At 34.1% G+C, this 25,495-nt stretch overlaps 2 protein-coding genes across 11 annotated transcripts in view; both read left to right on the forward strand.

Annotated features, from left to right (window-relative positions):
* LOC139689620 (alpha-tocopherol transfer protein-like) overlaps positions 1-8,503 on the forward strand; it is a 38,523-nt gene extending 30,020 nt beyond the window's left edge. The window contains exons 4-7 of the mRNA XM_071586791.1: positions 691-942; positions 7,485-7,595; positions 7,869-7,974; positions 8,255-8,503. Coding sequence (XP_071442892.1) covers positions 691-942; positions 7,485-7,595; positions 7,869-7,974; positions 8,255-8,412 — 627 coding nt within the window. The 3' untranslated portion in view covers positions 8,413-8,503. The remainder of the gene's footprint in view (positions 1-690; positions 943-7,484; positions 7,596-7,868; positions 7,975-8,254) is intronic.
* Positions 8,504-8,884: 381 nt separating this feature from the next.
* Positions 8,885-25,495, forward strand: part of Psi (P-element somatic inhibitor) — a 39,893-nt gene continuing 23,282 nt past the window's right edge. For 5 of the 10 annotated variants that reach the window (XM_071586801.1, XM_071586803.1, XM_071586806.1 and 2 more), the window contains exons 1-12: positions 8,885-8,991; positions 9,415-9,502; positions 15,481-15,722; positions 16,186-16,270; positions 18,787-18,916; positions 22,803-22,886; positions 23,386-23,527; positions 23,612-23,782; positions 23,893-23,940; positions 24,103-24,219; positions 24,900-25,106; positions 25,357-25,386. In XM_071586801.1, the coding sequence (XP_071442902.1) occupies positions 8,908-8,991; positions 9,415-9,502; positions 15,481-15,722; positions 16,186-16,270; positions 18,787-18,916; positions 22,803-22,886; positions 23,386-23,527; positions 23,612-23,782; positions 23,893-23,940; positions 24,103-24,219; positions 24,900-25,106; positions 25,357-25,386 (1,428 nt within the window). In that variant the 5' untranslated portion in view covers positions 8,885-8,907. The remainder of the gene's footprint in view (positions 8,992-9,414; positions 9,503-15,480; positions 15,723-16,185; positions 16,271-18,786; positions 18,917-22,802; positions 22,887-23,385; positions 23,528-23,611; positions 23,783-23,892; positions 23,941-24,102; positions 24,220-24,899; positions 25,107-25,356; positions 25,387-25,495) is intronic. The other 5 variants (XM_071586802.1, XM_071586805.1, XM_071586807.1 and 2 more) reach the window with 5 other exon arrangements.

The raw sequence follows: 25,495 nt of genomic DNA on the forward strand, positions 1-25,495 counted from the left end.
TTGTTCCCTCCCAGATCGAAAAACAAATTTTCCATTTGTTGATAAATTAATTTTACATACCCACTAACATTCCAATATACAGAAAAAACCTGGAAAATAAGAAATTACCTCTAAATTGCCACAGATTTGAATCAACTATTTGGCATCTATATTTCACCTAGATGGGGTTACCATAATCAGACATTCATTTTCCAAGAAACTGCAGGAGATGCTATGACAGTAACTTTTAACAGAGTCATACATTTGCATTACAAGGGAACAATTTCAGAGTGTAAAAACCATTCACATTGACCTGGATTCAGGTTCGAATTCCGGTCAAGGGGAATGATTTTCACACTCTGAAATTGTCGCATTTCAATAGAAGTTTGAAATGGTAAATGAATGCCATATTTATAGAGCTGAAATATCCAGGCAATTGCCATAATATAACAAAATATGATGTGATGTCACTCACAATAATGCTTTTACTCTTATACTTGATTGTTCAAAATCCATATCAATAAAATTATATATATTCAAGCCTTGAATTCTAACATGAATATGGTGCCACTGGAAGACATCAGTAAGTTTAACTTTTGGGTCAAACAAATATGGTGTGTGTGTATACAAAAAGTACAAAGTAATGAACTAAAAAAATACAAACATTTGCATTAAAACTACACTAATGAGCACAATTTAACTCTTTTTAAGGTATTCATAATGATGGGAGATATGAGGATGGCTGAGGAAGATGATCATGTGAGTAACAAGAAGAGAGCCGAAGCAAATGGAGAATTGGACATTGACACCACCAAATTTCCTAAAGGCTGCAGAGCACGTCATGATGTGGGGGACAGTTTTTCTGCTGGTGATATACCATTATACGACACAAAAGGCTTTACATTATCCCACCTAGCCAAAGTGGCGATACCGATTCTGAAAAAATTCATGACTTATGTACAGGTTGGTTATTAAGATAAGATGCTAATCCTTTAAGATATCCCCATTTTGTTAACTAAAAAATGTTGAGTGACCTTATCATTGGTAAAACATTAGGATTTCCCTTTCTTTTAACCAGGGTTACTATGAAAAGTGGCCACTTCATGTGGAAACAAAATTAATGTTTTGATTGCAAGTTTTTTTAGCATGTAATTAAGAAATTTCTTAATATTACTCACCGATCTTAATCAATACACTAGCAATCAACACACAAATGCATAATTTGGGAAATACATGACAGCAGCAAGCAAGTTTGATGGTTAGCATCCTTGAATTGGGACAATACATCCAATGGCTTGTCCCAAGGCCAACTAGAGTCAGTTTACACCATAATTTAGTCTGCTCCAATGAGCCGATCAGATCCAAAAGCCTGTAGGGCACACAATTGTGCATATTAAAGGAAATGAATCACATCGATATGAAGGGTGGAATGTCTTTCCTCCAGGTTTACATAGGTCCAAGCATTCATTTTCTGACTTTAATTCGTATTTTAAACAAATTTGAAATATCCATTTTTCATTAAACACCTACGTTACCTTGCTATTATGATCAGAGCAATAACACCACTAGGTAATCAGGTTAGGCTCCACAAGCAATGGTAAAATGTCTCTTTGTGGGAAATTTGGAAAAATCGCTTGCAAGCAGAGATGTTATTTATTTCAAAGGTAGTATATATATTTTCCAGTAAAATCTATTTTTACCCAGTCCATTATTTTAAACTCCCTTTTGCCTTATCTTTTAGGTAGAACTATTTTAATTTTAAATGTATTTTTAGCTTCTCCATTAATAGTATCATAAATTACCTAAAATCATGACTCACATCATACCTTCTAACTTGGCTAATCAATAAGCATGCACCTTGCAAGTAGCCATCAAGTTGCTAGGAGAATTACGGTGGCCTCAAACTCTTATCAGCAAATGCTGTGATGTCATGTCAGACCATAGTGGATGCATCAGTTTGAGACAGGATGATGTGGCATTGAGAAATGGAGTAGGTAAATTGAATTTTCAGTAACTAAGTTCAACTTCATATACTGGTGATTTACCAAAACTGTTTTTTGTTGTGCCCTCTTCTTGACTGTAAAAATCATCAGCTAATCACTCAATAGAGTGAGTTGTTTGTAATGAATGATGCTCTCAATGGATCCATTACTAGGTACCTATTCTCTTCATTGGCTAACAGTGAGTTATCTGGAAATGCCAGCCTAATGAATTAATGCAATAGCACTAAAAAGGAAGAGTGTAGTAGTTAAAAGCCCACTAAAGATTCACGGAGGTCCGTCTTTGACTGAGTTGCTGAGATGATGACAGACATACACTCAGACTTAAGAATTCAAACTAAGTAAAATTGACATAACCATAACTGACAATGGCTATAAAATAAGGTCTTTCAGGAGTTTGGCCAGAATGAGAAAAACATGCCATCTGCAAATTACACCATGAAGTCATGCAAGTTGATGCTGATAATCTGATCATGTGAATATTTCATTAGATGACCAACAGAGAAGGCCTGGCATATTAACTTCTCTTACATGAAAACTTTATCATTTACACACATCATTGATACCCTCAATCTATACCAAAAATATTTTTCTCACAAGAAAATCTGCAGCAGCATCATTGGAAAATGTCTAGCTCTTTGGAATCTTTCCTCCAAATTACCAAAAGCTGCTATAACATTTCTAGAGATAACTGGAAATTCAATATCACCTTGCATTACTCAGTGGACTTCCTATTTTTCTCCCATTATGGATCTACTCTTATGTATTGCAGAAATTAAATTATATGAGAACTTTGAAATTTCCACCAATCAAAATTCCAAGCATCTTTTTAAATGCATGTAAATTATGCCCAACACCTTTTCCTGAAGCTATCTGAGCAAGGTGAGTAGGAAAGACAACTATGGGAGACTCCATAAATTAAAGGAGGGTTTGAAAAAGAAATTTTATTAAATATTTTAATTACATATGGCCACAAAAGATGCAATTTTTGCCTGTTTCATACACTATCATCAAATTAAAATGGGCTTTTCACAAGAAGAAGGGATGTGCATTTTCCTTATGAAAGTTCAAACAATGAGAGGAGAACGTTAAAGGCAGGTCAATTGCTCATGGGTTTAATTTGTTAAATACTTTGCTAAACTTTTTGCTCTAGGATGATGAGATTGATTTGCACACAGCGTGAGAAGTAAGTATCTCTACAAGGATCTTAAGGGATTACAACAAATATCTCCACTACAAAAAGAAATTCAGAATGCTTACTTAACCATCAGGAAATAGCTCATGCAATCAAGCATGTCCCCTGAGCTTAGCTCCAGTGAAACATCTCGTTTCATATAGATGCTTAAGTCCAAATAACAGGAAAACAACAAACGAAACCTTTGAAAAAAGTTCTTTTCAAGGAAGACTTTAGTCATAGAGTTTCTCATTTTTAAATGAAATTTGTAAACATCTACCTATTTTACATTTAAATAATTTTTAATTATGTGGTCAAATTTAAAATTTAGGACTCATTTCTACATTATGTTTCAAATATTTTGCGATACCTATTATTACATCAGACAGTAAAGAGGCTTTAAGGGGAAAGGCGGTAGAGAATGAAATTCTAAGATACACTTGTGAATCAATAAGATTCACATATCAGGATTCAAAGATATTTTAGCATTCTCCATTTCCAATAGTGAGGTATTTTAGAAGTGTCATTTGATTACTTTAATTTTTATTGTTAAGCATAAAATAAATGACCTATCTACAAATATGTAGGCATTTCATTAACTGCTCTGACAACTACCCTAGTGGATCACCAGCATGGCCACTCCTTATATGGATCTCCATTTCTTCTTATTTTTGAAATGAATGCTATCCTTCTTCTAGAGTTCTATCTTATCCTTTCCTAGAGTTCTTGGGATCCAATTAGGTACTATTTGCAGATCATACATGATCACTTAGCATGCCACTGGTATCACAGAATGAAGCCCAAAGCTATGCTTCAGAGTTTGCCAAAGCCTGCATTCATGAGGACCTAAATGAAGCACGAAATGACCTCAGAATTAGAAGGAACATCATCATCATAAATTTCTGACTACTATATTATAATCCCAATTCTGCATATCACACTCCCACTATTGAAAAAAAAGGGATCAAGATGGTGGGGTGGGTAACGCACTCGCTTCCCATCCAGAGGGTGCAGGTTCGAACCCCAGAGGCAGCATATATTATGCAGTGGTATCCCAATTCTTACTTGTGCTTGGTGGAGGGAATTTTGAGTAAGTAGGCAATCCATCAGATGTTAAGCTGTGGATCCCTTTGTAAAGAACTGGCTAATGGGAATACCGGATTTCTCTCCACCCTTTCCTGTCCATCCCTAACGGTGTAAATGACCTCAGCTGTCGGTCTCCTCCCCTAAAAAACTACTAATTAACAGTAATTGGCTCTATAAGAAAAATATAATTTGCATTTTCCACAGATTTATTTGTAACGTGCAATACTTTTCAGTTCATCAAACCATCTTCACGTACAAGACAATATTCAACATATGATTCAAGGGTTTTCCATATTTCCCCTCTTTGTCCCCACCTACCTTACTCCCCACTCTTTTCTCCCCCCATTCCTAAAATATAAAGTATAAATATGATGTATCACAAGTTGAATCTAGTCTTGTATCGGAAGATGGTTTGATTAACTGAAACATATTGTATTGTATGAGGAGAAGTGCAAACTATTTTTTCTCATAATTACCAACTTACACTACATCTCGCCTGAATCTGTTGAGTAATGGGCTCCTTTGCCTATTTTTTAAAAACTGGAGTCATTCTAGCCTTTTCTGATGTAATGGTGCTGACCCCTGTTCAAACAGGTTAATAAAGGCTTAAATTATATTGGCTATATTTCTCTCTCTAGTGACTCTTAATCAGAGAAATAATATATCCAGGTAGTGCCTTTGATTGCATTAGGGTACATCAAGGTAAGCTGCTGTTAATTAAACTTCACTATAAATTATTATTCCACTTACATGTTAATCATGCCTTCCTCTAGTAGTTCACATCAATGTTTCCATTCTGATGCAACTGAAGGCCAAAGGAATTCTGATCATGCTACTGCTTAAAACAGAAAAATTTCCCATGCAACAAAAATGTCAAGTGTATCTGAACATTCCCATAGCTACCAAGGATTTAAGGAGGACCACTTGAATTAAATCTTTCATTATCAACATATTTAAATGATAGTTTAGGTTATTTGGTCGATGAAATGCATGCAAATTGTTTGGGACTCCTAATATTTTCAAGCTGAAGAAATTGTAAAGTATCTCTAATGCTTGTTTTTTTTCTTTAAGTAACTCCCTTTAGAAGAATATTATTACTGCACACAGCACTCCAGTCATTAACATTGAATCATATTAACATATTTATGTAGAGTGCATTATTAACCTTAATTATTATGACTATGCCTCATTACTAAGCATGAAATATAAAGACATCCTCCAAAATATGATAAAGTTATACTTGATACAAAGTTTAAATATTAAAAAATATTGAGTTGTAAATATCACTACTTCCTTTGCTGATATATTTACAAGAGAGGTGGCAAATTCACATGTACAAAATGATTTTTAACATTTTAACAGATTTGCAAACAATAATCAATATCCCTATATATTCAGCACTATCAACATTCTAAGATGAAATCTGTAATCAGGGTGACAAAGTTACTAGAAATAGCATTATATTTATCCAGAATAGTTTCAGTGGATCACAGCATTTATTGGGAAAGAAATAATTATGGGATATATTACAGGAATGGGACACTGTAATCCAAGGGTAGTGTTGGACTACTGACTGGAGGGCCTGGATGACTCTCGGGCATCCTCAGCTCCACCTAACCTGTGATATTTTCCTTACCAGTGTAATGGGAAATCATAACAAGTTCAGGGATAGGTCCCCTGGACCCCTTACTTTGATGTGTAAATTTTACATGGGCTTAGTACCGGGTGAACTCTATCATCACCTAACAAACCAACTTTTGGGTCGATAACTGTGTGTATGGTTTGTATATATTACAGGACTGAATTTGTTGATTTAGCAGTTACTCAAAAGATCGAAACAAAAAAATGAAAAAATTGTTACCAATATCTTCACTGCAAAAAAAAGTACCCAAGTTAAGAAAGGGACACTCCGAGGTCTTTGAGGTCACTTGAAACATCCCTTATTGATCCAGCATGCATCTAATTCCCCACTAAAATACAATAGTTACAGCTCATTGTACTACATCAATTATTAGACAAACAAATAAGAGTGAACAAACAATATAGTTGAAAACAGTTGTTTTACTAACCAGTGTCATTTAGCATTAAAATTTTAAAAATGGTTCAAACCAAATGTCATGTCTGACAACAATTGAGTTCTTCCCTAAAACAAGATCAATTTAAAATAAGAAAGAAATCTTATACCAACATACATTAAATAACTTCTCAAATAACAGTGAAAACATAGTACTCGTAATGCCATACAACTTTATTTTCAAAATTATTAAATTTACCTAATAATGGAAAACTTCCATCTGTGAACTGAATACATTAACATTAATTGAGGACTTATAATGTTTGTTAACTTATAAATTGTTATATAATGAAAGGAGAAACTTTGTAATTCGATTCCATGAAGTCACGCCTGAGACAACGAATTATATAAATTGTTAGCTACTCAAGTAAACTACGCACCCATTTAATATGGATTCTATTATTCAGCAATTAAATATAATGTATGTTCTGAGACCAAAAACACACAGAAAAGATCCTAAGTATACAATGTACCACCGTTTTGCCAAACAAGAATAAATCTACAAACTGTTAATTATGCTTATGACTGTATTACACACCAAAAAGGCTTTTCCTTATACTAATTATAAAATGTATGATTTGCACAATACTTTACCAACAGTAATTGATGGTAATGGTACCTCAGATGCATTTATGCTGAGAAATACAGTTATCATCGATCAACAAGGTGACACACTGTCTATTAAAGAAAACTGTCATCACTACCACTGCACTCGATGGCAGGCAATGGTAAAATAAAGATTATTTTTACACACTATGCTTTCTTTCGAAAATTGGTACCATATATGAATGCTTATCATGTTACATTACAGTTACAACACTGAAGAGTTAATAAGGCGCTTATTTAGCTAAAGCGAGCATGCTATGTTTAATGGCCATGTTTGAAGAACCAAGTCTGATCACATAACCTTACTTCTGCAAAGAGATACAATAAAAGGTTTCAGCACTATTAATTTTGCAAAATAACACGAATAACTACTAGACCTTGTCCAATAGTCAAAACCAAGAAGATTAAAGATATCTTGGTAATGCCATAGCTTACCAGTGCAAAAAGCAATGATTATTCCAAATTTCATTAGTCAGATCTAATAACAGTAATCTCTTGCATAACATAAGTGTAATGTTTGGTTAAAAATGATAACCAGGGACTGATATTTAATTTGTTTTTCTAGGAAGGTCATCCTGTAAAATTGAGAGGCATCCATGTTATGAACACAATGCCTATAATTGATAAACTGATGGGTATAATGAGGCCATTCATGAAAGCAGAGATGGCAAGATTGGTAAGCCAGAAGTTCAATACTGCAACTTCCTGTAATTTTTTTACTAATGAATTAAACCGATGCTGTATTTAAATCTTTGAAAATTAATGCCATGACAACCATTAATTCTCTTCATTGGCTTGAAATTAACAATTCAGTAAATATAACTAAATATCACCTTGAATAGTAAAAACTCAAAGGAAAAGAAGATTAATAAATAGCTTTTCATATTTAAATATTTGATTTCTTTTACATGTATATGCAATAATGTATATGCCGTTCAAATTTTTTTAGATACATTTTCATACTCCTGGGTCGACAACATTGTACAAATATATACCTAAAGAGATACTTCCGGCGGATTATGGCGGAAATGTTGAATCAGTGGCTACTATCAAAGGTAACTCAACCTGTATTGATAAACTGCCGATTACATTGTTTGGCACATACGTATAGGCTAGAACAATGAGTGGAGCGAAGATAAGGACCGCAATAATTCGCTATGTAAAATTAGATGCGATTGATACTGCTAATTTAACTTGATTTTTACGTCTCCTCCGCAAAGAAACAACTTGAATTACGAATATTAATCAATTTACTCATTTCACGGATTACGATTAAATGAGAGCTGTTTAAGGGTACCACATATATGCAACGGTAACGAGATATTTTCATTTCAGAGAGAGTGAAAGCTTCATTTGAAAGCAGAAGGGCGTGGTTCATCGAAACTGATTATTTGAAAGCGGACGAAACCAAGAGACAAGATTCAAGAAGCAGAGAACATACAACAGAACTCTTCGGTATGGAAGGGTCATTCCGGAAGCTTTCCATTGATTAACTTGTTCTACATCACCTTATTACAATTTCATTTTGTGAAACCTAGCATATTTTGTAATTCTATATACACTGCATTATGTCGTTAAATAAAGTTACACGTTATTAATTTCGTGTTTCACTGAAAAAATCCCCTTTCCCCAGGAAACCTTTCTCGCGCCAGTTACAAACAATGCCATACTAATAAATAAGAATCGATCTAAATTTATTCAATTTACACAAATACATATTAAGTTGAAAAAACAAAACACTCCGCACCGAAACCCAAAAACATCTTCACACACAATGCGTTCTTAATGTAATCCTAACCAATATGATTTCTATACACGCAATTCTAGCGTAAATCGACGCCATAACCGTACTCTATTACCGCAACGCGGCAACCTTGATTCGCATCACCACAGTCCTTTTTTTTACGCTGATAGCGCCTCTATTGACGAGTTGCCTCAATCTCTAACTTCTTCGGCGCCATTTTCTCCATCCTGCTTCATGGTTCACCATGAGTGATTATTCAGCGGTTGCTCCGCCTCAGAATATTAATCAAACTTCAGCTTTTCTTGCTGCTGTTCAACGTGCAAGAGAGGTAGGAACAATATTGCTTTCATTTTATAACATCGGATTAAGCTAAAAATCGCAATTTCCCTTACTGTCCTGTCGGCTTGGTTGGGGCAGCCGGAAAATGTCATTTGGCGCCATGCTTCCTAAATGGCGTTTCCGTTTTCATTTCTTTACATTCGGCGTTGTAATTCAAGTCTGCGGCCCATCTAATGTTGTGTTACCATTCCTTCGGTATACAAGCTATTTAAAGTGTTTAGGTTTAATTATTTAAATTTTCGAGAATGCATTTTCTTAATTCGTAGATGTTAGCGTATGCTTGTAGGGCCATGTGTACAACTATATTTTTATCGAGTTAATGCCCAGATTCGCTGTGAAATCGGCGAAAATGTTATCAGTCTTGGTTTTATAATAATTGTAATATTCGGTATGTTAATTTAATTTTGTGTAGGTTGCTGCTAAGATCAAACCTAGCAGTGCCGGCGAAAGCGTGGGTCAGAAGCGTCCGTTGGAAGACGGGTCAGGTATGGAATGGACAGGTAATTTAGTATAGGCCAAGTTTCCATACCATTATTATTTTTTCATCAACTGATACAGTTTATGAATTTGAAATTTTGGTATGAATAAAAGTTATCAATATCCTTTTAATGTTGCTTATTGTTATTTATTTCTACTAATGCTTAAAATATTCTCGGCGACTTGCTCTCATATGGACCCACCGTTTTACATGGTCGCATTATGGAGACTTGGCCATTTATGTAGATAGATTGCCATGTAAGTAATGGGTTACGTGCTTTTCCCTGCATATTTTGATTTTCGATGTAAGGTCTTGTAGCTGCCAAGGTACTTTGCATGCTGATTCTCGACATCACTGCATGGTGTTAGATGGTGTTATCGAAGTAGTTGTTATATACGTTTTTTGGTGTTTCATATAAACATGCTCGCGTTTTGCAGTTTTCATTAATTGATATTATATTTTTTAACTTCTTCCTATGTTGCGGGAATTTTATTTCAAAATTGAGGTGACTCGCGCATACATTACATGATTCAAAACAGTACTCGTACGATACGATTAACTTATATCTGCTTCAGTAAAGTGGTGGGAAATGTTTTGATTGAAGATGGTTTGCTAATATGTTTTATTTCTTTAGTGGTTCCCATAATCTCAAGACAATTAATGCTCCTAATCAATGAGATGGGGGTTTTTAAAGTAATTCCTGCTATTTTATTCGTATTGTCTTATGGGAATTTGTGCTGATATATTAAGCTGTCATTGCTGTTAAATATTCGGTTTTCTATGCATCAGTAGCCGTCAATATAAAATCCTTCTCTGCCAGTTTCTTTTATGTTTTCTTGTACAGTGTTTCTTCGGTCTGTATGTTGCCATTCACAGATAAATATATCAAAAGTCATCTGTAATGTCGTTTAATGTAATAATCGTTTCTAATATTAATACTAAGTTATGAGTCATTAGCAAGAGAATGAAATATAAAGGTTATGATTTAAAGTACTGCTAGTTGAATACTTTATAGAATTGGTTTCAATTCCAGTTATATATATGGATTTAGCATGTACTTAAGGGAACTTCATGAAAGCTACCTCGTCTCAGTGCCTATCTAGAATAACTAATGATAAAAATTTTAGTTTTTTCATTTTGTTATCATTCGAAAATAAACCCTTGTGCAAAATTTGCAGGATGGGTATTCTGTGGTTGGGAGTCGTGGGTTCATAATCATTTAAACAATTTTTGCAATATACCAGTCAATAGCTTGAATCTAAAGGATATCAATGCATTATTTGTAACCTTGTTACAGGTGTAATCTTCCATAAGAAAAGTAAAAATTACTTTGCTATCATAAGTGATGAAGAGGATTTAGAGTATGCCAATTGTCATTCAGAAACGAGTAAAACTTCTTTTGCCAAGAATTATTCAGTTTTTAAGATTTTGGTATTCTCCATTATCATTATTTTCATGGCAAATAATTGTGAGTAGAATCTGGTACATTCAGGAATATTTTTAATGTATAGAAATGTTCACAGACTCATTTAAGTGGTAGTAGTTATTTGAGATTTTGGAGAGAATTATCCCAATAACAATGACCATTTATTGAACTGAATCTAGTAAATATAGGTGTACACGTGAGAGAAATGCCGCATTTCCATAATTTAGGAATATCCTTGATCAAGTCGTTATTCAGAGGTCGACTAGGAAGTTTTAGGTCTAATTCATATTATTTTGGATCCTCTCTGGCCTGGTGTACTTGTGTCAAATATTTTTTGATGGGCTAAATAAGTGAAACATTGTATTACATGCCCAACTAATGTAGTGGGGCTACCGCTGCCATTAACTAAATTGCTAATTTAAATAGGTTTTTGTTATCACTCTTGTTTGTAGCTAATGTAGAATGATTTAATTTTGATTACATGAAAATGTATATATATTGTGTAAAACTATTCCCATTAATAATATTTGCACTGTGAGACATTTGACATGCTTCCTCAGTTACATAGTTTTATGTTCTTAAGCTATTCAGCTAAATGGCTTCATTTTTTAAGTGGTACTCTCTTAAGATGTATTGGAAGGGTACTGGTTATAATATTGTTCATAATTACCTATATGGTAGAAGGCATTGAAAAGGGGTAAATATTGAAGTAGCTAAAGCTAATTTCCTGTTGTACGTTACTTGTAAATTATTTCAAGATTGTGTGAATGTAAAATTAAGAAGTTGAATGTGTGAATGTTATTTCATTAATGAGTGCACTACGTCAGGCCATTCTGCTATTATAAGTATTCTTGGGCTCCAGAAGCTCCTGAGTGTACATAAATTGCATATTATAGGCGAGGCCTGCTTTCAAAATCACCAGGGACAAAACATTCAATATCATGCTATAGTTATCATTGTATTCATATATGTATATATATTTATCCAAACACATACCCACACATACACAGGGCAATTTTTGTAAGGTTTACCTTGAAACAGGCTTAAGATTTTGAAGTGGAGGGAATCATAATTTTTGGCTGCTAGAAATAGTTTGCAGGCTATAGGAAAGCTCAATGCTGAGAGTTTAGCTAGACAGCAGAATTGTGAAAGTTGTTCATAGTACTTCAAAATTTTATGCCATTCATACTTACATATTTTTGAGGATTTTAAGAGTATTGAAAGGCAAATATTTTTTAGTATGGTATTGGTTATAACACTAGTTCATTCGAATTGATTATTCATTTTTGTATCAATATTGTCTTAATTTATCTCTGAGTCATTACTATGTAATTCATTTTTATGACACCTGAGGAAGATCGTAGCAAATAAATAAAATATTTTTGGGTGCAAATTTAACTAAACACTTCTTTAATTAGCTTGGCTTCTGGTCTATAAAAGGAGTTTTAAGTGGACTTAAACAAAAGAGAGGTTTCAATTCAAGAAAGTAAATTTTAATGGGTTTTAACAGTAGCCTTTTCTAATTGTAATATTTTATACTGTGTGATTTGTGATCCAAAATAATGATTTTCATGCAACTCTATCGCAGTCCTCTCCTTTTGTGCACCAGTCCAACACATACTGTAGTTGTAACAAACTACATATCCCATTACAGGTGTGCTGGGGTTTATTAGACATATAATTGCCAATTCTTCTGCTAGAAGTACTGTTGATGTATGAAACAAAATGGGTCACTTGAAATATTTATTCTGAACGAAAGCAATAAAAGTTGTGGTTATACAGTTCAAAATAACTATGAAGACATGCTAAATTGATGTAGGCATTTTTTTTGGAAAATATAGTCTTGACAATTGATAAATAGTTCTCATTGGGTACTTCACAGCCATTATAATAATAGAAAAGTTCAGAAGGCACAAATGAATAATTATGGTGTTTTTTGTTGTGGCAATGATATGGGAAAATGTAGTGATGCAATTAAGGGGTTTACTGTATAAAATCAATATTATTAATCATATTATTGAAGGAATTGGTAATTACCTATTAAATTGAATCCCTTGGTGTGGTAGTTAGTTATGCTACTTATAGCTTGTAACACAAATTTTTTCCTGTTGGATTTGAAATACGCAGTAAGGGCCTTTTGCAAAAAAATTCCCCCAAAAACCAATTATTTCCAGGTTGAGTGTTGTCATTGATTTAGTCTGTAATTTATGGCTCCATGTAATATCCACTTCCTGTCTAAATACATTCTAAAATGGCGAATAAATTAAATATAACTTAAGTATTTTAACCATTTTGGATTACTGTACTGCTGAAGATTGCACTTAATAATTTCACCGGGGTCATAATATTGAGAAAATGTACTGAAGATTTTTCGGCTTACTTGAGAGGTAAGTGTTAACACATCGTAGAGAACTAAACATGCGATATACTGACCTATGATTTCCATGTTAGGATTTCAAGATATTGAGTTTATTCCATTACTGGAAATGATTTAATATCGTCGGGTACCATCACTGTAAAAGGCATAGGAAGTCAAATTATTTGTAATACTATGCTTAAATTATTGTTAAATAATTAGATGTTTTAGGAATGTAGAGGAATATTTGGTCCTTCATGGGTTAACAGCTGTTCACAAATTTTTTAATTGGAACATTTTCATCTCTCTATAGATCTAGATTGAAAAGTTTAAAAGAATTTCAGTTACTGACACAGTTTCTTCAAGAGCTTTGCCTTACCTTCTGTGGTTGTTCTTCTTCTCGACCTCGTTAGAGACCTAAGACCTTTCTAGTTCAGCAGCCATCTCCACATGCAAAGCTCATCAAGAGAAATAATTTTCTTATGCTCAGCCTTAATGTCACCGAAAAATTCAGATTAACATGGAATTGTTTAAGTTCCTTAGAATTGCATGGATATATGCATTCGTAAATATTCTCGTCATTTGGTGCCTTGCTATTCCAAAAGAAAAAAATGCATATTTAAATGGGATGAACATGACATTAATTGTGACTTTCCTCCCACAGAACAATTCAGCACTTGATAAGTAACTTTATTTTGTTATGACTTATTTAGTGTGCCTTGTAGTCCTGAAATAAGTACAGCATATAACAAAAACTGAGGTAAATGAGTATTTCTGGAGATCAGGTGAAATATCCTATGATACACCTTTTAATTTAGTCTACAGTAGTAAGACCTACCTAGATGTTGCACCTACCATGGCTGTTTGCTGCTCCAAGTGTTTCAGCATTGGTTTTTTAAAGGAAATTTTATAAAGTAAAATTTTATTGCACCGCTAAGCACATTTTTCACTCACATCATCCTGCTCATTCATGATTTCGCTGTTAAAATGTTTCCTGTTGATAGTTTGGATCTTGGCCTTTTCAGTCGGGCTATGCATTATTAAGGTTTGTGACTGAATTCAGGTTAATCTGTTGGTCATCCATAGTATATTTATTTGCTTTCACAAATAGCGTGAGTAGTGTAAAATTAAATTGATTTGAGAGAAAAGTTGTATTTTGCACATGAGTGAGTTAGAGGACTTCATATGAGTTGTGGAAATGGTCACAAGGCTGCAATTTTGATATGAAAAGGATGGCACTGAGTATTTGTGTAATATTTTGAATATTAAAGCAATCATATTGTATAGTACAGGATACACATGACTTAGTGTAGTTGAAAATAGTCCTGAGGGATACATGGCTCTTTTGAGAATCTTCCATCCAATTGACAGTTTTTTCTTCTGAAATGTTATTATAATGTTACCTCTGGAGATAATTCTAGTTTAATGCATATCGATAATATTCTTTGATCCCTTCATGAAAGTGAGGTCTGTCAAGTTATTTTTGACATCAGCGTTGAGGCTTGTAAGTTAGTTACACATATAAATAATCATCCTGTTACGTAAACAATATTCTGGACGATGGCTGGAATCATAATACATTGTTGTTAATAGGCATATTTATTGATTTCCACTTCATCCTAATGAACATACCCCTGCCTACAACCCTTCCCTCACTTTATGTACGGTGGATGCCTGTTTGATACAGGGTCAGCATCTTATGACATCAGATATTACTTGTGTTAATTAACCTTATTACAGCACTAGGGGTTGTTGACCTTTCTACCTTTTGGCGTAAAATTGGAACATTTGTGATTTCAATGAATTTTATCTACGAGACTTTGATTGGTCCACTATGTGACCCTATCAAATTGAACTCGAATCATTGATATAGTCACAAAATAGGAAAACTTGTATGGCAATGGGATAAAATTTTATCTCAAGGGATTAATGCATGCCTGGTCAAAGTGGTGAAATCTGACCAAATTGTGACACTCACATTTTGGTGCATTTTTATTATCTAGTCAAAATATGCAGGTTCATATTTTGTAGACTTAGATAATTTCTTGTGCATCATTTTTTTTTATTGGCTCAAAAAGTAGACTTTAGAGCTGGTTATAATTCTCACAATGTTGATTTGTGAGTATTGCATGCACACATGAAATTTTGTTAGAATTCCCTTGAAATTCCTTATCAGTGGCTCCTACCTAATAAGTGTTTTCTTCTGCTGCAATTGAAGAACCGGAAGCGAAGAAGGTGGCGGCGGTGGGGGACGTGAGTGGGACCCCGCTGGCGGTCGCCCTGCGTCAGCAGCAGGCAGCGGCGGCGGCTGCAGCCGCCGCCGCCCTGGCAGCAGCAGCAGGCGCGGGGTCTTCCTCGTCGTCCTCTTCATCTACTGCTGGGTCATCATCGCAGCAGCAACAGCAGCAGCCTCAGACGCCCCTTGGTTTATCGGGAACTGGTGGTGGTGGGGGTCCTGCAGTGAGTTCTTTTAATGTCGGTTAAACTCTTGAAAGTGACGGGCAAAAGCCTTCAATGAAGTTCAATTAATCCATTAAAATATTGGGCAGGGGTTATCTAATCTCTTCTGTAAGCTCTTAAATAGAACATCCATGATTTAAAGGATTAATTTATTCAGTCTTAGTATAGCCAAATTGAATAGTTTTTTGATTGATCAATTGAAATTTTTTGGATGAGATATTAAATATAGGTACCATTTTACTTATTTCAGTGATAACATTTTGGGCATATTTGATTAACCACTTTCCTGCTGTACTGTGCAGCATTTTTTGCTTTTGAATTTCGTGCCATTAAATAATCTATAATTCAGTTACTTAATTTACATTTGTTTGATTACAGTTGTTCGATTATTTACAATTAGTTTTTATATGGTAATGATGTGATTTATGTTCTTTTGAAACATCTGATACGTGTACTTTTTCAGGGCCGGCTACCACTGGGGGGTCAAGGTAACATAGGTGGGACACAATCGGAAGATATCCGGGTTCCTGATAAAATGGTTGGCCTCAGTAAGTGAATTATTAATGTATGATTGTATTAAAATTAGTCATAGTTCCTAAGTATGCATTCATGTTCGATATTACTTTACTTGTTCGAAGGGTTGGGTAGGGTGTATAAATTAATGTGGGACCTATATGTGCAAGCCAATTCATAGGAAAAAATAAAATATTTTATCCTGCATCAGGCATAGGAAATTGTTGTTGTTATGACAAATGTCTATGATATCACTGTTTTGAGTCAGTAGTGAGCAACGTTTTATTATTTCATTGAAAGTATTTATAAAGAAATTCCTAAATAAATGGTAAATGTGGATCGTGTTGCATGTTTCATTAGGTCATGTGGTGCTGCCGTAAAACTTCATGAGTGATGGGCTAACTGCGATTTTTCATCATAAAAACTTACTCTATTTTTCTTGAATGCTTCTGTTCTCTCTTGGTTTACGAACTTTTGTCATTTCAAAGTTAAGGAACCTTGATTTTCCAATGTTTTTTGGAAGATTAATTGAGCTGCACAAACTTAACAACATTTTTATTAAGAATTATCTTCCATTTTACTTCTGTCAGTCATCTCTTGAAATATGATTACCTTAACCTTTCGAGGTAATTGATTCTTTTACTTTTTTATATAAATCCATGTTTTTTTTTGCCATTTTTTGTTATGGATTTCCTGGTGTTTGGTGACCAATTGAAGTAAGGCCTTAAATGAATTAATTGTAGTATGCTTTTTAATGAACACATTTTATTGTCATATTACTATTGCTTAGAGGGATGGAAGGAATATATAGGGGAACTATACGTAAAAACATTAGGGAAGTAGCTTCACCTATAGAAAGAGAATGTCATAGATCAGGTCTGCATAGGTCCTGACATTACTGATGGTGTGATAAGAACTTTAAGAATTGAAATTCTCATGGAAATACTTAAGTATTTAGGAAAATATGGGAAGAAGATTTGGTATGAGGTAACTCATAGAATGACTGGGAGATGTGGCAAAGTCTTCTGACCGAACTCATCAGTTTTAGTTGTCGTCTCACAAAAAACAATAGGTGGCAATGTTTCAGGACTAAAATATTTAATTTTACATGTAGCTAAAGTGGTGCTCATTGATTAGAGAAAGTTACCACAATCACGTGTCGGTTCCAGTGTTTGGAAGAGGGGTGAGGAAAATATCCATCACCTCCCCTGCTTTTCAACATAATTGTCTGGAAAATGGTGGAAGTCTTAAGAAAGAACTGGAGATAGAAATGTAAGTCTTACAATCAACTTGGTTTTTGGATGATCCAGCCAAAGGGTTACAAGCATTGCTGAGCGAAATGAAAAGTCTGCTCAATCACTAAAGGATGAAAATCAATATAAAAACAATGATTGAATAGTATTCCGAATGAAAACCAAGTTAAATATTACATGGGTTCATAATGTAGAGTAGGAAGCTTAACGTAGCTTCTAATTGCTTTGGATCAAAGTGTTGAGATGTAGGGACATTTAAGCAAGGTTATAGGTGTAGACTGAAGATTTTGAAATTTAGGTTTGAAAGATGATGGAATAGAAAAAAGCCAAGAAATGTATTATATGCGTGGTGGGGAAAAAATAAATTGTTCTGAGATATTCTGAGGCAGCTGGAAGGTGTATCAAGTGTTATGATTGGGGTGATTGTTAGGCAAGTGAGGAAGGTGAAATACATATATTAATAATAATTGTTAAAATTTGTATTTATTAGCATTTAACAATAATTTAGGTAAGAGATTATTTATTTTAAAGTTACAGAACAGTACAGTGTGTTCATTGACCTCTCAAAAAATGTGAAGAATTGAGAATTAAAACTTAAAAATTTTTAAGTTAAATTCTTCAAGTGCTAAACAGGTTTCTTCAAATTTTTTATGGGCAGCATTTTAACATGAACACATTTGAATTTTTTATTATTAGTGTATTATGAGATCCAGGATTGAAACAAGAGATCCGTGAAACAAGAGATCTTGGATTAACTGGAGATTCGGTGGGCACCCTGATAAACTGAAAAAATACCTGAACAGATCAAACTTATTTTGGGATTCCTAGATAAGGTCATGCTGGTCATAATTTCCTCCTAGATGTTTGACTTCTTGAATCATTAAGGAAAATAATTTTCAAATCATTTTAAAAAAAGTCTCTCACAGGCAAATGAATTATTTGCAAAACACTTCCATTTAATCAATTTAATATTTTTTAATTAATCTCAATAGTAAATTGTAATTCTTTTGGTTGCATTTTATAGTATCCATTAAATCCAGAAAAACCCTGAAAATTGCTTTTTCTTTAATGGGAATTTTATGCATCACATGAGAAAATATTTGGAGAAAATTTATCTGAAATTTTAAGAAAATATGATTCTTTGAAAAAATGTTTTGGTTTGTGGTATAATTGTTAGAACAATGACAAGTTTTGAATTTGTTTTTCTTTTCTAGGAGAAGACTGCATTTTTTAAATAGTTGATTAGTTAATGGTAAATTCGATTATTTTCATGGATAACAAAATTTTGTCCATTTCAGTTATTGGCCGTGGAGGTGAACAAATCAGCAGATTGCAAAATGAATCCGGATGCAAAATTCAAATGGCTCCTGACAGTGGCGGAATGCCTGATCGTAACTGCACACTCACTGGTTCTAGGGATGCAATCAAGTAAGCTATTTTTTTAAGCAAATGCACGAAAATCAGGCCTAACTTCTTCCTCTAATTATCTGTAGTGTGTAGCCTTGTATGTATAAAATATAATGACAATGCTGTTCACAATTAACCTTGATTAGTATTTTAGTATTGCAACTTAAAGCAAATGATCCAAGTTTTTCTGTTAATGATAAAGCAATAGTGTGGTAATTTGCGGTATTTGAGGGAAAGGCTTAAGCAAATAGATGAAAATGATATGTTGAGTATAGATGTATGCTAAAATAATTAAGAGGTAAGCATTTCAGTTGGTAGTTCTTCTCTTCATGGTTTCCTCGATGAAGTTACTGCCATCATTTCAAAAATTAAGTGTATATCATCTGCTTAAACATCAGTAGTAATATTCTTTCTTATTCAGTTTCCTTACCTTTTCCAAGTCTGGCAAAGGTTTCTAATTATTTAATGTCTAGTAGTGCTTATTTTACCAAAATCTTGTATGAAGGAAATATTCTCCTTTCTTTAGAAAGACATCTTCAGTTTTAAGTACCCTGGCTTTGTACGGGAACGGTCTGTGTGTAAAGGCCTTTGATGCTTTGACCAATATCCTGAAATTAAATAATAATTGGTGAAGATCACAATAGTTAAAGTGAACAGGGTCTCGTTGCCTTGTTAGGCAGTGGCATACAGTCCATTTTGAGATCACTGAGATGGTCTTTCATAGGTCCCAATAGTCTCAGCTGTTAACACAAGGAGCCTAGAACTTAGAACTTTAAATTTCTAAGCTCCTAAACTTGAAATTTAAAAAAAAAAGATGGATATCACTTCCTATTTGAATATATTGTGTATTATGGTCAATCGCTAAATTTTTGTCATGTTAATATGGTTTAACATAAGTCATCTTGTAATTATGAGCTTGAGTTTTGCATATGTAAATTAGGACCAAACATAACTTTCATTGGATTAAATGCCATCATTCAATAATGTTCAAGTGAAGGGTAGCAATGAGACAGTAGATAGGATTGTAGGAAGATAATTTTGCTTTGACCAATGGAAAACCTATCCATCGGATAAGCAAACATCAGAATTGCCCTCTCAATCTTGAGAAATGCTTATCATTTTGCAATCAAAGGATTGCCATTTACTTAATGTTCATAAGTAGTTCATAGTGGTCTAATGCTGAATGTCATATCTTCAATAGCAGTAAGGGTAGTATTAGGCCCAATATACTGCAGAAGATACTTACCAGGGGTCTTCTACTCGAGTAGGTGAATGTTATTGTCATATCATATGCAAAAAGTTGTTTGTCGTAAATTTAAGGCAATAACAGGGGCACCAAGAAAATAATGGATTATTAGTTCAAATAAAATGAAGGTAAAATAACTCCTCTTTTGACAATTATATTACTTGTGAAAAAAAGTTAATTATGCTGTACATAAAAGATTGTTTTCAGGTTTTATCCTTTCATTAAATTCTCTCACCCTGTGGCGAAGGAAATTCATTTTTACTAGCTATTTCATATTCTATATTCTTTCTTTAGTAGCTTTTTCTTTGGAAACTTTGTTTTTACTTAAATGCAATTTGTAAATTTTCTTCTGATGTTATGTGCATTAATTTCTTGCATTAAAACTACTAAAAGGTGGAAGCAGGGTTACACATACCACATACCTACACGGACCTTGTGTTACATCGACTTTGAAGAGGTATCCTTTCAAGTTCTTATTTGCGCTTGGCCAGATTGGAAATACCTGGAGATAGATCTGTGATAAAATGATTGCAAAACATATGGCTTATCTTTTCCATCGTGCTTACATCAATTTTTGTAATTGAAGAGCACAAGGCATTAATTGTATCCTTAGCATAACACATTGTTTAAGGATCTTACTAATCGAAAGAAAAATAATGCCTCAATAGGCCTTGGTAAAATATGAAATATATTATTGGCTCCCAGCTGTATTTATTTTTCCATAAAATCTGTACATTCCTGCCATCAATTTCATTATGTTTTGTACAATTGTGATTGTCTGTGAAATGTAAAAAACTTGCAATTTTTCTACAGAAGTCACTCGTATAATTCAGTATTTCTAAGTAACAGCTAATGCTGACTTGCTCATCTGCAGTCAGTTCATCTACTCTTGATTTTAAGGTTAATTCATTCGAGTGACATTAACTATGCTACAAGATGTAGAAAGTTTTAAAATACGCTGTATTTAAATATTATTCTCTTGTTACGATCTGAGAAATAATTAAATCTGGTTGACTGGAGTGAGGCTAACAATGAATTTGTTTTATCCTAGAAGAGATTGATTTGTTTTTATTCTTGTTAAATACATATTATTGTGACCTATTCATAATGTTGTAAGTTCGGTTTATCAGCACAATGTTACCCAACATTTAATATATTCATTCCACTAATGGAATGCTTCCTTTCTGAGTTTAGTTAGCCTTCAAGGCTAATTGAATTTATGTGTTTAGCACCGTAAGCAGGCATAATTGAGCTAAACCAGTTTATTAGAAACCCAAATATTTGTTTCATGTGCTGCATTATGAATTTTCTCTCGATATGGTGAAATTTTGAAATTGTTGATTAGTTGTAGGGCCTGTTGCATTGGACTCAGTGGAACCTCACACAGCGAGCAACTCAGCTTGCAGGTAATTTGCATAACGAGCAAAATTATTGTGCCCAAGAAGAACTCTCTTCGGGTGTGATATTTTGTGTAATGAGTGACAGGAGGGAGGGCAACCGTAGTGATTGCACCGGCTGTTTATGTTTGCATTTAGTACAAATTCCACTGGCATCGTTGTGTCCCTAGTGATCGCACATTTGACCAAACATGTGTTCAGGTGTTTTGTGATTTTTCGTGCACTGGTAAATATTTTGAATAGTTAAGAAAATGTCTGCCAAGAAAAAGCCACAAGAATACAGCCAAAAGAGAATACAAATAACTCTAGCAATGAAAAATTAAATCAAAGAATTAAGCAAAATCAATCAATTACGTGTGCGTTCAATCAAGTGTAAGTGTAGCTGATTTATCACGGACATGTAAACGGTCAACATCGATTCATATTGTCCTCAATACCAAAGAAAATCTGACTCTTGAAGAGCTTAATTAGTTTCGATGTGTTTCACAGGAAGGAGTTGTAGAGGAGAGTTAGTCCAAGGAGGATGTAACGGCAATGCAAAAATCTAGCACAGTAAGAGAAATGCTGAAAGCATGTGAAACTGTTGCATCACATATCAAGAAGCATACCAATTATTTTGATTCTTTATTGTTTTCTGCAAATCGAATTTGCTTTCTGGGTTTTCATTCTGTGGTAGAAGAAATGGTGAAGTTGAATCACCATTCTACATAATGTCAATATAATTTTCTTTGAATAAGCTTAACACCAAATTTATTTTTTTTCAGCATGCATGCATTATTGTATTTTATATGGAACAAAATGATTCACTAAATGAGTTATTTTTAACCAGAAATGTCGTGGAACAGATCATGCTCGATTAATGAGGTTTCACTGTTTTGATCAGTGCCCATTTGTAAATGCCAAAGGGAGATTTTTATAGGATTTGCTATGTTTAGTCATGTTTTTATGTTGTCTAGCCTGAATTAGGAAGTTAATTCAGTGAAGTTATTTGATAAAGACTAAATTTATGGTTTTAAAATTTCATTTTTCGGTCCTTCAGTGTACGATATCTTTCTGTTCAAAGAATCATATATTTACAAATCTTTGTTTATTCTAAAAGTCACAATAGTGTGAACATCGTAGCTTTTAAGAGCAGTGGCCATACATATAACAGTTAATGTAAACACTAGTAATTTCAGAATCTGAAAGGATTAATGTTTCCTTATTTTACAATTAACGGCTTTAGATTGGTGCATAAACTTCTAACAAATTTGGTTTATACCAGGGCTTCTCAGCCTATGGGGCAGCACCTCACTGGTGTGAACACGTTTGCGCAAATGTCAGCCCCTCCATCAGTAAAAGAATCGAGGTATTTATTGAGATCAGTGAATGTTCTCCTACTGTTATATATTGCTTTATTAATTAGTTTCATACATCAAGTTTCCAAATTCGCCAATCATTCTAATAATTTGGGTAATGTTTGGGTGGTCACTGCTTTAAGACTAGCTTTGCTTGGACATTTTTCTTAATTTTAACTTAAAGGCATTCTACTTTTTATTTGTAGAGTTTGATGGCATAATTTTTTTGTACCTGGGAGCGATAAGATCGTTAAAGTCAGGTTGATTTTTTTGTGCCTATTGTCTTATATATTTTCAAATGGAGCCACATTAAATTAAAACCATTAGTACATTTGTGATGTTTTATGCTTGGTGAATAGGGAAATTTAAATGTTGAACAAATTGAAGTATTTTAGGCATTTATATGTTTAAAAATGGGTAGTGATAGTTTTTTGAGCTTATTAGTATTCTTTGAACATAAAAGTCTGTAGAATTGTGAGCGTTCTACATTTTCCTTTGATTTCATTGCAGCCGTGCCAGAGAACTAATTCTCAACATAGTCCACCAGAGGAGTAGGAGTGAAGGTGGTGGTGGTGATCGTGTGGGAGGGGGAAGTAGTGGTGGGAGTGGTGGTATGGGTGACATGAATATGGGTGGCGGTAACCCTGCACATGTAAGCCAATATTGACTTATTTCCATCTTTTGTACTGTCTGCTAGTAAGTTTTCCTGATTTAAGCTTTCTTTTGATTTGAACAGGTGGAGATAATGGTCCCTGGACCAAAGGTTGGTCTCATAATTGGCCGTGGTGGTGAAACAATAAAGCAACTACAGGAGAAATCTGGTGCCAAAATGGTAGTTATTCAAGATGGGCCACAGCAAGAGCAGGAGAAGCCTCTTAGAATTAGTGGGGATCCACAAAAAGTCGAGGTAGGGCTTAACATGCTAATATAATAGTTTTATAATGAAATTTTTGTTATGCTCTTTGCTCTTTAAATCGTACTTAAACATTTGTGGTGTAATTATTCCTTCCTTTCCAGTACGCTAAGCAACTAGTGTATGACCTAATAGCAGAAAAAGAAATGCAGGTAAGCAAAAGATTTTTAGCTTTAGTGTGGAGTATTGTGAAAGGTTATGCTATTATTGGCTTTAAGGTTCTGTTATTAAAATTTCTTTTATTCTGTCAAATTGAAGTTTATATAATGTCAGCCCCATTGTTTGTTCCAATATTTTTTAACAAAATGTGATAGCAGGCATATAATCATGATGGACAGAACCGAGGCAGTGGCCAGGGCGGACCTGGGGGATACAACGAGTATGGAGGTGGAGGGGGAGGTGGTGGAGTAGGTGGAGGAGATTCTGTTGAGGTGGGTGGTAGTTTTCGTTGAATTAATTCCGTGTAAATTATCAATTTGATGAAGTGTGTAGCAGTTTGCTGTGGAAGTTTCGGAAGAGTAGTTAATTACATATTTATGCATTGATTGAAGTAAAAATCTCACGTCATAACTTTGAGGGTGAGCCATATGACTTGAGCTTCTCCACTTTGAGGCTACCTTTTGTAATGTCTTGGCCTATAGTTTTTGTAGCTGTTAGAAAAGTATTGTTTGACGTTGAATTCATTGTTTTATATTTAGATAAAAGAAATTTTTGTTGTGATTTAGCAAATAATTTTCTAAAATTGTTGTAAATATTTCTGCTTGGTAGGATTTTTTCCTCTGCTATAATTCTCATACCAATTTTTTTTTTGGCCCTTCAGTGCAAAAAAGTTGGCCTTTATCTCTTCGTTGCTTGTTTGCACATGTGGTTTTAGTGTGTCACAGAATTTAAGGAGCAAATTAGTTAATTTTATGGGGAAATTACTGTTTTCAGAAAATATTTGGCTTGCAATATTTGTTCATAAATATTTTATTAAGTCAGTAGTTACGTGTTCCAAATTATTTTATAGAAATTTTTTTTAATATACATTAGTGTTAGCTTACAATGCTACTAAGAAGGTATTCCCCATGAGAAATATTGTGATACAACATTGATTATTAATACTCTCCAGGTTGCAGTGCCACGGGCAGCTGTTGGTGTTGTTATTGGCAAGGGTGGTGATATGATAAAAAAAATTCAGAATGAGACTGGGGCTCGTGTGCAATTCCAGCAGGGAAGGGATGATGGGCCAGGCGAGAGACGGTGTCTCCTAACAGGCAAGCCTAATCAGGTGGAGCAAGCTAGACAGCGCATAGAGGATCTAATAGACAGTGTTTTGGTGAGTTTCCTGTTTTTACCCCTCCCTATCCACGAATCTACTCTTTGCATTGAATTTTTTGTTACTGAATTGTTTATTTATTATTGAGGCCTACTAGTGCGTTTGTGTTCTTAATAAGTCTAAAAGATTTTGTTTTTGAGTGCATTTATAATTTTTGATGTGAGAAAACTTTCGTTTAATTATTTCATGGGATTTGGTCTACCTTCTGGAAATAATTTGCTGATGGGCATTGCTGTATGCCATATTGTAGCAAGGAGATCAATTTCCCCGACCATTCATGGTAATGTTGTATTTTTTCTCGGCCTTGTCATTGACAATTACGTGTGAACTTGTTGCTGCTTGTTGGCTTTTACTTGGTTTTTGAACCTATGTCATGGCTCCAAGGCCAA

The sequence above is a fragment of the Hetaerina americana genome, unplaced genomic scaffold, assembly GCF_022747635.1.
Source record: "Hetaerina americana unplaced genomic scaffold, ioHetAmer1.1.p SCAF_26, whole genome shotgun sequence".
NCBI lineage: Eukaryota > Metazoa > Arthropoda > Insecta > Odonata > Calopterygidae > Hetaerina > Hetaerina americana.